Raw genomic sequence first — 12,529 nt, forward strand, 5'->3', positions numbered from 1 at the left:
ATAGACACGTGCAGTTTATCCGCTGTTTTGTGACTATTGCCTAAAGGAATGTGACTTCAGATTTTAGGGTCTTGTGGCTGTCAGGGTAACTCACCCTGCTCACATCAGAGAAGGGGCACTTCCCACTCATAGGAATCTTGCTTTATTTGAGGAAGAAATACATTGTGTGAATAAAAAAAAGAGTCCTCTATTTATCCTTAGCTGGTAAATGCAGGATTTAACCTAACAAACACTTCTCTAGGGTAAGGACATCATCCTGTGTTGTTGTTTTTCTGTTGGGTTTTTTTTTAAACCACAAGGTTTCTCTTCCCCTCTCTTTCTCACGTATTCAAGATGAAAGAAGCTTCAGTGAGCACAGCTACCAGTATTCCAATTTATTCAGCAGCAACCCCTGTGGACTGCTGACAGCAGACTGTGATTCTGCTTGGATTACAAGGTGTAGATAAGAAATTTCATCCTTAATCTATCACTGTCAATGCCGGTAAGGGAATGACTTTTACCTATGAGAAGTCAGGCAGGAGAAAAGATTGATTTTGAGGTGGGGGGGAAAGCGTGTGGGGCAAAAGGGCAGCAGAAATAGACAGGACACAGCCCATTAAGAGCTCTATGTGCAAGTGCATGGGGAGGTTAAGTGGGAAATGAGGGAATGAGACTAAGGACCAAGGTAAGTAGCGTAGGAAAGTAGCAACAGAAAGATTACCAGATTCCAAGCAGAATTTTTTAAAAGCAATGAAAGTCTCACCTCCGACATAATCATGGAACAGCTGATGTTGGAACGGACCTCTGGAAATCATCTAGTCCACACACCTCTTGCCCAGGGAAAAGTCAACCAGAGCACATTGCTCAGTGCCATGTCCAGTCAGGTTTTCCCTGTTACTAAGGATAGAGACTCCACAACCCCTTTGAGTAGCCTGTTCCAGTGTTTGATAACGCTCATGGTAGAACAATGTTTCTTCTCAAGTTTAAACAGAATTTCCTGTATTTTTACTTGATCCTCTTCTACCAAGCGTAAGTCTTCCATGCTCCAGGCTGGTCTCAAGGAGCTGGAATTTCTGAAGATGTACCTTACCAGCAAAGACCAAGGGTGAAGAAGGCATTGAGTATCTTAGCCTTTTCCATACCAAGTCCCCTGCCCCACTCACCCAGTGGGCTCACATTTTCTTTCATCTTCCTCACTGATACACATGTAAGATAATGTTCTTGTACATCTTCATGTCCCTCGTGAGATCTTGGCTTTCCTAACCACCCCCTCATGCTTGGACAGTGTCTCTGTAATCTCCTGGGTGACCAGACACAGCTTCCACCTCTTGCATGCATCTTTTTCACGCCCAAGCTGCCTTCTACTACACTGATCCCAGTGTAAAACAGTAGAGATGTTTGAGACCTCAGTAAATGCTGATGAATACTACTACATTACAGCCACGATCAATAAGTCTCAAGTACATAATAATGGAGCCTCAAAGCCTTCTCATACAGACCTGTCAGTAAACTGGGACAATTTTACAAATAGACAACAAAGGATAATGCAAAGATTGCAAAAATGGAACAACACAGAGACAGGTGAATTTCTCAGAGGATGGAGTGTAAGGAAAAGATGAAAAAGGCTGTAAGCTATTTAGACATGAGTGATGGAGAACATCAATAACCACACAACTGGTTTATGTGATGGAGGATTCAGGAATGGAAAGAGAAAATGGTGAAAGCAATAAGACGATCTGGGTTTAATTTTTCTTTTCCTTTTTACAGGAACCCCTAGTAGTGACTCCATCACTACACTTCGCTACAGTCATCATTCACAATTAAAGTCTCTGCCCACTCAGGCTAAAGAAGACCCTTTAATAATTTAATCACAGAAACAATGTTTCTATGTGCATATAAAAGACTCCTTTGATTTTGCTAAAGGTACATACTACTTTCATGCTATTTGCATGCCTGGCTATACATCTGGCAGATATGGCACAGTTACAAACATGTAAAACAGGTCATTCATGCTAGAAAAGACCAAAAAAAAAAAAAAAAAAAGCCTTTTAAGCAGGCAGAGGTTAAACCAAATTTGGAAAATTTTATTTTCAACCAGTTCTACTCTTGGAATGTCCAATATTATAACCCAAATACAGACACATGATTGATTATTCTCTTCTTCCCAAGCTTACTTACTGCTTTTCATAACAAGCAGGTTCCTTGCTCCACAGTAAACAACCTGAAGCATAGCAAAACAAAGTTTATACCCTGGGAAGTGTTGTTTGCTATTAATGATATGCTTTCTAACAGCGTTAGACCTTTCAAAGTGATGGGAAAGGGAAAATCGGGAAGCTGCACAATCAGCTTCTTCAGCTTTATCCCAAACTCATGACATTTGATTTGGGCTGCTTAAGGAAGACAGAAGATCAGCTTAAAGATTAAGAATAGGGGATAAACGTAGTTTAAGAGTAGTCATAGGAGATCTTAGGAAAAATGTTTTAAGAAGAATATCAAATAATTGCAGGAACCAACCTACTGCAGCATTAAAGACTACACAGATAACAAAAGAGGAAAAAAAGGACAAAGTTCTGAGATACTGAGAATAAAGCAAGTAAGAAACTGGTTATTTAGAACCTAACTCTCACCACGAAAACAACAGTAACATAGTCAAAAGCAGGAACTATGAACTGCAGGGAAGTGTAACAGGTCAAATGATACCCAGGCTGAGAAGAAAAGTTGCTCAATTTCCACACAGGACACGGAGAGTCCTCACAAACTGGCTCTTTTAAACATGCTGACCCAACTGACACTGGGAAATTCAGATTTGCGGCTGGCTTATAAACAGCCACAGGAAAGCACACAACGCGCCTGATGAGAGAAGCAGCGCAATCCCACTCCCACGTAAGAAGACAATCATTCTGTGGCTCGCATGCGCAGCACTGCACTCAGCCAGGGGGGTGAGCAAGCTTCTGCATGGAAAATGAGATTCCATAGGCTCATCGGCAGGAAACAGAGCCTTCTCTCCCTCGCCATCGCTTGTCCTTTCCCTCCTTGCTGCTCTTTGCCCGTAACTTTATTATTTTCTGCCCTGTCCCCCGTGGGTTAATTTCGGCTCCCTGGTATGGTCACCTGTGTTCTGCCCAATAACAAACCCCCTCCTGACCAACGTACTCAGTTGCTGGGTAGAAACTACTCGCTTGTCTCCGTAACGCCACTGCGTTGCCCCACCCCAGCTACTCGAAGGGGCGGGGAAGACGGGTTTGAATGACAGGAGAGTTGGTGGGCGGGACAAGAGAAGAGAACCAATAGCAGCTGCGAATCGCTTTGATGAGCAGGGCTCACAGCCAACCGAATTGCGCGGGCGGTCGCTTCCTGAAGGAGGCGGGGCGTTCGGTTGCTAGGGCCGCGCTGTTGCTAGGGAGGCAGAGCGTGGTGGGGGCCGCCGCCGTTCTCCCGGCCCGTTCTCCGCCGTCTTCTCCTCGCCGGAGCCATGGTGAAGCTCGCTGCCAAGTGCATCCTGGCAGGTGAGTCCGGCCCGCCTGGTCCCATCCTCCCCGCTCGCTATGGGCGCCTAGAACGGGCTCTGTGGGGTGGGGCGAGGCCAGCAGCTGGGCGGCGCTGGGGCGCCTGGGCCCCCTCAGGGTGGTGGCGGGCCGCGGTCGGGAGGAGGCCTGTCTCCTCTCGGCCCCTCGTCGAGGGGTCATCCCGGCGGAGGAGAGGTGGGGAAAGAAGCTACAGGAGAGGCGGAGACCTCAGCTCCTTCGGGAACGATGGAAATCGTGTTTCTCGTTACCTACCGCGTATCCTCTCACTGCTATGGCATGTGGAGAATCAAGAGATGTGTTGAGGGAGTGTGTGAAGCATAGCTGGACCAGCTGAAAGACATGGATCTGAAAAAAAGAAAACAAAGAAAAGAAAGAAAAAGAAAGGAAAAAAGAAAAGAGAAGAACAAAATAAAAATAGTATTTTTACAGTGTGGAAAGGTGGGCTGAGGATGAGGAGGGTGTGAAGGGAGCAGGGTAGACAGCAGAGGCAGAGTTCTGCCTCATGCAAGGAGGCTCCCCTTGTGCTGGAAGGAAGTTCATATCAGAAATAGGGATGATTCTGAGAGTGAGGAGAAAAGGTAGAGCCTTACCAAAGAGTAGAAGGATGAAGCACGTGTGCTTCAGAAAGACGTCTCTTTTCCCTCTGCAAACTGAAGGTTAACCTGAAACAAAGTGAGGTGAAGACACTCGGCTATTTAGTCAGGATGGATTACGGATATGCTGAAAGTAAGTACATCTAACTGTTAACACTGCAGAAAGAAAGCTTGTCCTTCCCTCCCCTGCCCCCACACTGAAGCACTGTGCAGCCTCAGCCAGAAGCACAAATCCAAAAAACTTTTGTGTGCAGACAACTCACAGGTTTAACTCTGCTCCAGACCTGTTTTCTTTAATCCTTTTTTTAAGCCTCAGAAGCAACTAACCATCAACTTGCAGAAAGCCAGGTGTGGTCTTTGGCAAATACAAAAGAATTAATCTCCCTTGCACCTCTTTTGACAGCTACTGTGGACAGCATGAGCATCTTGCGTGTCTTCTAGACTTGAAACTTACACATCATTTCCAATCTGTAAGTTTCCATGTCCCAATATGTAGGCTTTGCTTAAGTCTTTCAGGTTTTGTTGTTTAGTGTTACCAAAGGCCCATTCCACAACCATTTTAAATTCACACAGGTTTTCTTCAGATGACCCAGTTATGTGCTTTAATCCTCACTGGGTTTGAAGCCGCCTTCTCAATTCTGTTCACAACACAAATAACAGAAAGGTCCTGTCCCATATGTAGTTCTCCTAAGTGCTACAATAATATCCATGTATTATTAAAAATACATTTTATTATAAATAATAAATAAATGAGGCAAAATAACTTAGTGAAAGAGACGTAAGAGATAGGCAACCACAACAACCTAAAGAGATCAAGAAAATGCAATTACATAGGTAGAAACAAAAACATCAGAAACCGAACAAGGAACTCTTGTGTACCTATGGAAATGGTTATGAAGAATAGAGTGGCTCATAGTATTGGATCTGCACCAAGGTCAAAGAGAACAACAGGGGGAAAGGGCTTTTATTAACAAAAGGGAGACTATTAACTTGACAACAGAAAGCAATTCCTGTGTTATCTCAAGGGTAATTTACAGACACACAGTAAAAGCTGCTGTTGTTTGAGCTGACTATGGAGACACTGAAAAGGTTTTCATTGTAGAAAGACAGTTGGCGGTAGCAGGGATTTTAGAGGCACACTACAGTTTCTGGCAGAATAACAGAAATATGGATGCAATAAATATTGTGGGATGCAGTACTGGCAGATGAGACCAAACTAAATGAAAAGGGCAATAAAACTTATTTTGGGAAAGTGTAGTGATGTAATGGACTAAGAGGGTGGAAAAGAAGAAGAGAGAACGAACAACTGCGGGTGTCAAACTGAAGAAAGGCACCACGTTAATTGAGAATTTGCACAGGATGATGTTGCTGCAGTTTGAAGCAATGCATGCTTCTGTATCTCATTTTACAAAGACAGATCTAATTGTCTATTGAAATACAGAATAGCTTCCACTCAGAACAGAGTGTTGTCTTCAGCACAAGCTTGAACTGATCAGGGAACAAACAAGCTGACTTACCAGATTTTCCTGTCTAAATATTATGAACCCAACTCAGCTCAAAGTAAGCAAGCATGCTAAAAATGTTTAAACAAGAACTACATTTGGTTAATGCATCTAAAAAGCTGTAATAAGGTCAAAATATAGCCCTTTCTGGATTTATTTATTAATAACATAATATAAAAGACTGGTATTCCAGGGTTGGCTGTCATGAGCATTCCTTTAAGGGTAAAGCTAGAACCACTGAGGTATTTAGTTTGTGTTTCCTGTCCTTTGAATTATATCCAGGCTAGTGAGATAGTATGTGAAGAGAGGAAGGCCCTTTGGGAACATTAAGTCTTTGTTTTGCAAGGATTATGATATTTTTCATGGAATGATATGGACATATGTGAATCCTCCAGTTCTTTGCCACTGCACGGGATCTTATGCAGCAGGCCAAAGCAGGCAGCTGCCAAGATTACCTGAAGTGTTGTGCAAGCTGTACCAGAAGGCCTTGCTCTAGAAGAGCAAAAACTAAAGCTCCTTGGTTTTCCTTCCATACAGGGATGAATCAGCAGGCTCTTTCTCTCCAGCCAAGTGACATTTGCTTCTGCTAGGCTCAGGATGCAAATAATGAGCCACCAGCAGCATTGAGTCAGCAAGAGTTGCTCTCTTAGCAGGGTCAGCAAGAAGAGTTCATTGAGGAATGTTACCAGTTTAAGCAGCCTTGTAGTATATAAATGACCTGTCTCTTCACTAAACTCAGTATATAACAAAGATTTGAATCTGGGGAAATTGGTAGTCTAAGGAGAGGAAATAGCTTCCTATGCAGCCCAGTCTCGCTTATCACATTGTGTTTTTCTTTGCATGATAACATCTCTGGGAATTTTTCTTAGGTAAAGACTATAGGGTAGACATGAATTTTAGAACAAACAATAGTTTCACCCTGAACTGAGAGGCCTTTACTGTCGTTCATACAGCAGAAATTTGATGTTAGCACCAGTATGCGTAGTGGCAATATTAATTTCCTCACATAAGTAGTAATTTTTAGGTTGGTTTATGCTTCTTGTGACAGTTTTCTTGCCTTTATTTACAGTTAGAGCATCCAAACTCCTGTGGCATATGGTAGTAACAGAACTGAGGGAAAATAAGATTCTCTAAGACAAAACACAAATCTTTTATGGTTTTGGGTTTGCAGGAGATCCAGCTGTGGGAAAGAGTGCTTTAGCCCAGATGTTCCGCACTGATGGGGCTCATTTTCAAAAGAACTACACACTGGTAAGCATACAACAGGCTCAAACGTTCTTTGAAGTTGCATAAGAAAACTAATAAGGTCTAGAACAAAATGAATAATATGATTTTAAGACAACACATGCAAGGGGGGTTCTTACAGGATTTTCTTTCTCTTACACCTTGAATTCTGAAGAGAAGTAATTGAATATTCTGTCTTTACATTATGTACATGCTGCTTTTGAAACTTAATGCAGAGTAATTTAGTTAATTTTGTAATTTTCTTGCTGAACCAATGTTTTCACAAGCTTTTGTGGTGTTAGAGAGCTTCCCCCTTTAGGGAGTGCTCTATGAAAAAGCATTGCTGAAGGAGAAAGCTTTTAATTCCAACTATTAAATGTGCATGTGGACAGTGCGCTTATCACTATGCAAACACGAAGATGTGCTGCATAGCCCCAAGATAATTATAATCTACAGAAACTGTTCCCAGATGAAGAGGATACAGTTTGCAGTCTTTCAGTGTGAGAATCAATGGTGATGACTAATCAGAAGCAGGATAAAAATAAAAGTAAATATAAGTAAAGTAAAAAAAGGAAAATATGAGTGTAGAGGAAGAAAAAACCCATACTAAAAGATGTTTATTCATTGAAATAAAGATGGAAACCAGAATTTAAGAATAGAAATAGAACAAACAAACAAGCTACAAAGCAAAATGAGATAAAAGGTGGAAGAGGCACAAATAAACTCAGTCCCATATGTTAGCTGATCACATGGTTGGTGCAGAACATTCTAAGGTGTGTTTTACAGCAGCAATAAGATAGTGAATGTTGCCCTGCAGATTTCAGCTAATACTCTTGGCTATATATAAACGAATCTCTGGATGTTGGTGGTTCTCTGTTTTTTCCCCCATCTGAGCAAATCTACGCGGCTTTGACATGTAGGTAGGAGTGTGTTACCAGAGCTGTGAGGAGTATTGCTGAGTTCCCAGCAGTCTATGTTTGATGGGATTGTAATGATTCACTAGAATTGCCTCAGTCCAATGCGTAGTTGGTATGCAGTTGGACAGGCTTTTAAAAACTCTTCTGATCCTTGTTTTCCTGATTCTTTTTGACAGACAACGGGCATAGAACTGTTGGTGAAGGCTGTATCAATTCCAGAGACAAGTGATAGCGTGGTGAGTTTTTATGTGACATAAATTGGGTCAGAAAGAGACATCCAGAGCTCAAACTTCACTTCAGTCTCACTGATGGAAGATTGCTCTGCATGTTCATAGGGCCATTATTTTGCATTAAGGAAATGAGGCTGACCATGTACAATTGCTGATACTCCAGGTTTAGTTTAATCTTAAAAATGTGAGTTTTACATATCTGTGTCCCAACATGACAATTGAAACCAAAGCTGTTGCCATCTTTGTTAGGATTCTATTCTGGCTTTTAGGACACTCAGGTTTAGTTCATGTTTCTTAGAACTACAGAAGTTATAACTTAATTGTTATTTTTGCTTAATGCCATATATTCCCACTAGTGGAATGTGGACCACATGTATAATTCTGTATAAATAGTGTGGGTTACTGTCCCATTCCACATACTCTGTTTCCAGTTGAGATGGAAACGAGACTTGGGGCTTGGAGGTAACTCTTTTATTGATTATACATAAAAAAATAACTATTTCTTTTCTTATACTATCTGAACTGGAGTGTTCTCAGTGAGGGGAACTTGTCCCTTAGGGACATGACACTGTTGTACTGAACAAAATGCAGGAGTTACAAGTTCTGGTATTTACTTTCTAAACTCTTCCGTGCACTGCATTTTCCTGGCAAGAGCCTTCTTTCTGCTTCCATTTTCAGGAATTTTTAATTTTTGACTCTGCAGGAAAAGATCTATTTTCTGAAGTGCTGGAGAAACTGGTAAGTCTTATGTAACAGTTCTCTTCTTCCAAAGAAGCACTTTTGCTTTGAAGATCTGAACTTCCCAGTCTGGCAGATGTAGCAAACTTTGTCTTCAGTGTAAATGGGAGCAATTACCTCAGTTGCCAATGCATCCTGTTCTTCCTGTCTAAAACTTGTAAAAGTACTAGAATACTTTCCAGAGGAAGGAAAGCAGAAAGTCATTCACTTTTCTCAAAATAAATAAATAAATAAATAATAAAGGGATGTTTAACTGAGACTGTGTACTGTTGGTTGAGGTTATTTTTATTTCTTACAAAAACATCTATTTTGCTGCTACTCCAACAGTAGGGGTTTTTTTTGGTGTTTCAGAAGTGTGTTTGATCCAACAGGACTTATTCTTGTCCTTGAGCATAATATTGCCTTGTTTCTTTCCTTCATGCATTTGTGTCCTTACCTGTACAGTTCTCCATTGTGTTATCTCATTTTGAGGGGTAGAATCAGTTAATTGATGCAAGGTTTCATAAGATGGCTAAGTCAACCTAATGAGAAAACTAACAAAATTCATTGCTGTACAAGAGGCAATCCCACTTTTGCCCTTGCACTAGGTCTGGTTTGCAAGAGACCCCTCTAGAAGCTGGCTCAGCTTCTCAAACTGCAAGAAAACCTTTCTACTTTTTTTTCCTCTAGGATTAATTTTGCACTTATTCAGCATGCAGAATCAGCTTCCCCAGGGATCAGATGAGTGCCAGTGCTGATACAAGTAAAGGAGCAGGACCGTGCAGACAGGAATGGGGAAAGAGAGCAAGGCCACCTCTCCCAGTGCCAGCTATCCATTTAGTCAGCTCCACTGAAATGTGAAACCTCAGCCAGGGCATAGGATTCCTGTATGTTAGGCTTTTTATTTTTGTCTTAGCATCTGTGTCGTGTTTACGGACTGGCTGTTGACCACATCAGTTTCATTAGAGCTGACAATGTTCCTTTCTTGCTGTGCAGTGGGAGCAACCCAACGTCCTGTGCCTTGTGTATGATATCACTAATGAGCAATCTTTCAACAACTGTGCCAAGTGGCTGGAGAAGCTGAAGGCTCAAGCAGCTGGGATGCACATCCCAGGTGAGAAAGGATGTGGTGATTCTTGTTATCTGCTCTCCTTTTCTATGACAGCAGTTTTCCCCTTTGAGATGTAGGGCATGTCTTCTCTATTTGCTTTTATCAAAAAGCAAATAAGGTATTAATATGTTTTCTTTGTGGAACTTTTTCTAGGTACTTCTAGACTATTCTCCGTGCCTCTAACTTTTTCAGCTACTTCTAGAAATGTTCCAGCAGTTATTGCTAGCAAGTCAGCATTTCTGGGGGGTTGTTTTTCCTTTGTGTTGTTTTTTTCTGTAGGTGTTTTAGTGGGGAATAAAACAGACCTAGTTGGTCGTCGAGTTGTGGAGCAGAAACAAGCACAGGAGTGGGCTGAGAAACATGGCTTGGAATACTGTGAGATGTCAGTGGTGAGTATCTGCTCCTTTCACCATCTGTGGAAGTGGGTCTTTGTAAAGTTATCTTCTCTTTCAGGTAAAGAAAGATAATTGGGGTCTCCTTTCCACTTGTCATCTAACTTACCCTCAATTTTAATGTCTTCTGTGAAGCAGAGCAGAAATGGTCAAATGCTTATTCCATCTGTGATTCACAACTTTCTTATTTCTTTACAGAAAGAGATGAAAAATTTTGAGACCCCTTTCCACATTCTGGCGAAGTCATTCCACCAACTGTACAAAGAGAAAGTGGAAACGTTTCACTCACTAGCTTGAGGGCTGTGACTGGCATGACTTATTTATCCTCTCAGCTTGTTCTAGTGCCCAGAATCTTGCAGGGTGGAATGCAGAGTGAAGAAAAGAGATGAGCTATTTGCTTCTTCATGGTCATCTTCTGGTAATTCAAAATAAACTAGAAATAAGCAAGTGGAAAGACACTCTTCTGCAGTTGCTACCTCAGCATTCCTTTCATGTCCTCTAACTTGGTTCTGTGCTCACTGAAAGTCTGCTAGGTTGGAGGAGGCGGGGAGTAAAAGGGGAGGGTAGAATGGAAATAACCAGCTCTTTGCTTTGATACTGTCATGTGTCTTCCCTGAACAGACTTCCTGCTGCTACAAGCGAGGATTTAGAGGTTTGGAGAAGGAGAGAGGAAGCTGACAGGATGTTTTTCAACTTAAGCAACCCAGCATATGTTGCAGGGCAGGACTGATTTAGCCCTGATGCTTGAAAAGCATTTTCAGTAGGAGGCCTACGCCCTAAAATCAACACATGGAGACCAAGATTTGTGGGAACTAAGCTGGTTTTAGGTGTGTTTCTAGGAGTACCCAGTGTTTGAGGCCTGTTTTAACAGCGTTAGCCTTATCAGTTGTAGGACTGATATGCTGATGACTAATATGTGCTTGTGACTTCCATAATCTGGTTCTTTTCTTCAACGTGGCTCACTTTCAGTGCTTGGTAGGAACTGTCTTGCATCTGTACCGCTGTCAATTGGTAACGCAGTGCCCTCTGCTGGTCCGAGGTCACAAGGTTTCTCAAGAAGCTACCTCTCTTGAGGCGAGCAGGACTTCCACAGGCATATCCAAACTGGCTGATCTGCAAAATAGGGTCAGATAGTAAGAATATCTCTTTTACTTCTAAATACGAGTGCAAAATTTGAAACAAATTCTCTTTTCTTCTTCATGTGTTTTTCATCTTACGTGGTTTTGTGTCATTGTCATTTTCCTTTTTGTCAGCTGAACTTGGCAATACCATGCTCTTACTAGGCTCAGACTAGAATGAGAGTCCTTTGTTGTTAAACTTTCCCTGCTTGTCTTTGAATTTGGGATTAAAGACCACGATTTTGATGTTGCTAGTGGAAACAGGACTAAGGAAATGAAAGACAGCCTGGCTAAGTTACTGTAACTCAGCCATGTCTGGCTAGAAGTTTTTTATCAGGAAGGGTAAAAGTCGACAGAGAACTGCTCTTCTGTAGGGAGTACTGATGTTGCATGTGTAAGAGTCTTTTTGCTAACGCAGTATGTGAAAGCGTCCCTGGTCAGGTACTGCCTTGTAACAGCCTAATACTGAGAAGTTCAAAATTGTAACTTTCTTTTCTCCCAGATTATGTCAGCCTCCTTTGGACATGGGAGGCTGAATTTTGTAGTCATAAGTAGTACAGTGATTTTTCAGGCAGGCTTTTCAGGAATCTGTTTCAAGACTTTTATACATGCATTTTATAACCATTTTTATGCCCAGTGGTAGGAAAAGTACATTGGATTGAATGTAAGAAATATGACTGCAGATGTTGTAGCAGAGGTTATGAAGCACTTAGAGAATCTGGAGAAGCAGCTGGGCTTATTTCCCTGGTAACTGTGTGTTTATGCTGCAAATCAGCTAGGGAGCATGAATACCAGCTAAAGAGGTTAAGTAGGAGCTCCACCCAAAAGAAAAGAAAATGTGTAAGTTCTTTTGCTAGAAGCCACCTCAAAAAATGGCAGAACCACCTGGGAAAGCTCTTGCTTCCTCTAGAGAAGGAAGGACTCCTCAATGGGCTTAGGGTAACTAGAAGACTCACTCTTTTTTGAGTTGGATTAGCGTTACTGGCATTTGTATCTTACATGGGTTGTCTTGTTAACCCTGGGAGGTGTCTGTTGATTTCCATGGGCTGAGTAGAGTCTCGTCTGCAGATGCTAATACCTTTGACTGTTAAGAATATTAAGACTATTAAGAATGGAAGTTATTTTGGATGCTGTGCTGATCTAGTTAAAGAACTAAAGAAGGCTTGATTTGATTTGGTGGCTCATTTCCCCTGGTTCTATTGATGATGTGATTACAGCA

General features: G+C 41.8%; 1 protein-coding gene across 2 annotated transcripts; it reads left to right on the plus strand.

The window, feature by feature from the left end:
• Positions 1–3,403: 3,403 nt before the first annotated feature.
• Positions 3,404–10,489, plus strand: IFT27 (intraflagellar transport 27; the record flags this gene model as incomplete). 2 transcript variants are annotated; one of them, XM_080628457.1, is made up of 7 exons in its annotated part: positions 3,404–3,485; positions 6,773–6,852; positions 7,919–7,978; positions 8,612–8,710; positions 9,686–9,803; positions 10,080–10,189; positions 10,391–10,489. In XM_080628457.1, exons 1-7 carry the CDS (start codon positions 3,452–3,454, stop codon positions 10,487–10,489), a joined length of 600 nt encoding a protein of 199 aa, XP_080484583.1. In that variant the 5' UTR covers positions 3,404–3,451. The 2 variants fall into 2 exon arrangements, with proteins under 2 accessions (XP_080484583.1, XP_080484584.1); XM_080628458.1 differs by having other exon boundaries at positions 8,651–8,710.
• Between the last annotated feature and the right edge of the window lie 2,040 nt (positions 10,490–12,529).

Source organism: Psittacula echo, assembly GCF_963264785.1.
Source record: "Psittacula echo genome assembly, chromosome: 1".
Lineage (NCBI taxonomy): Eukaryota > Metazoa > Chordata > Aves > Psittaciformes > Psittacidae > Psittacula > Psittacula echo.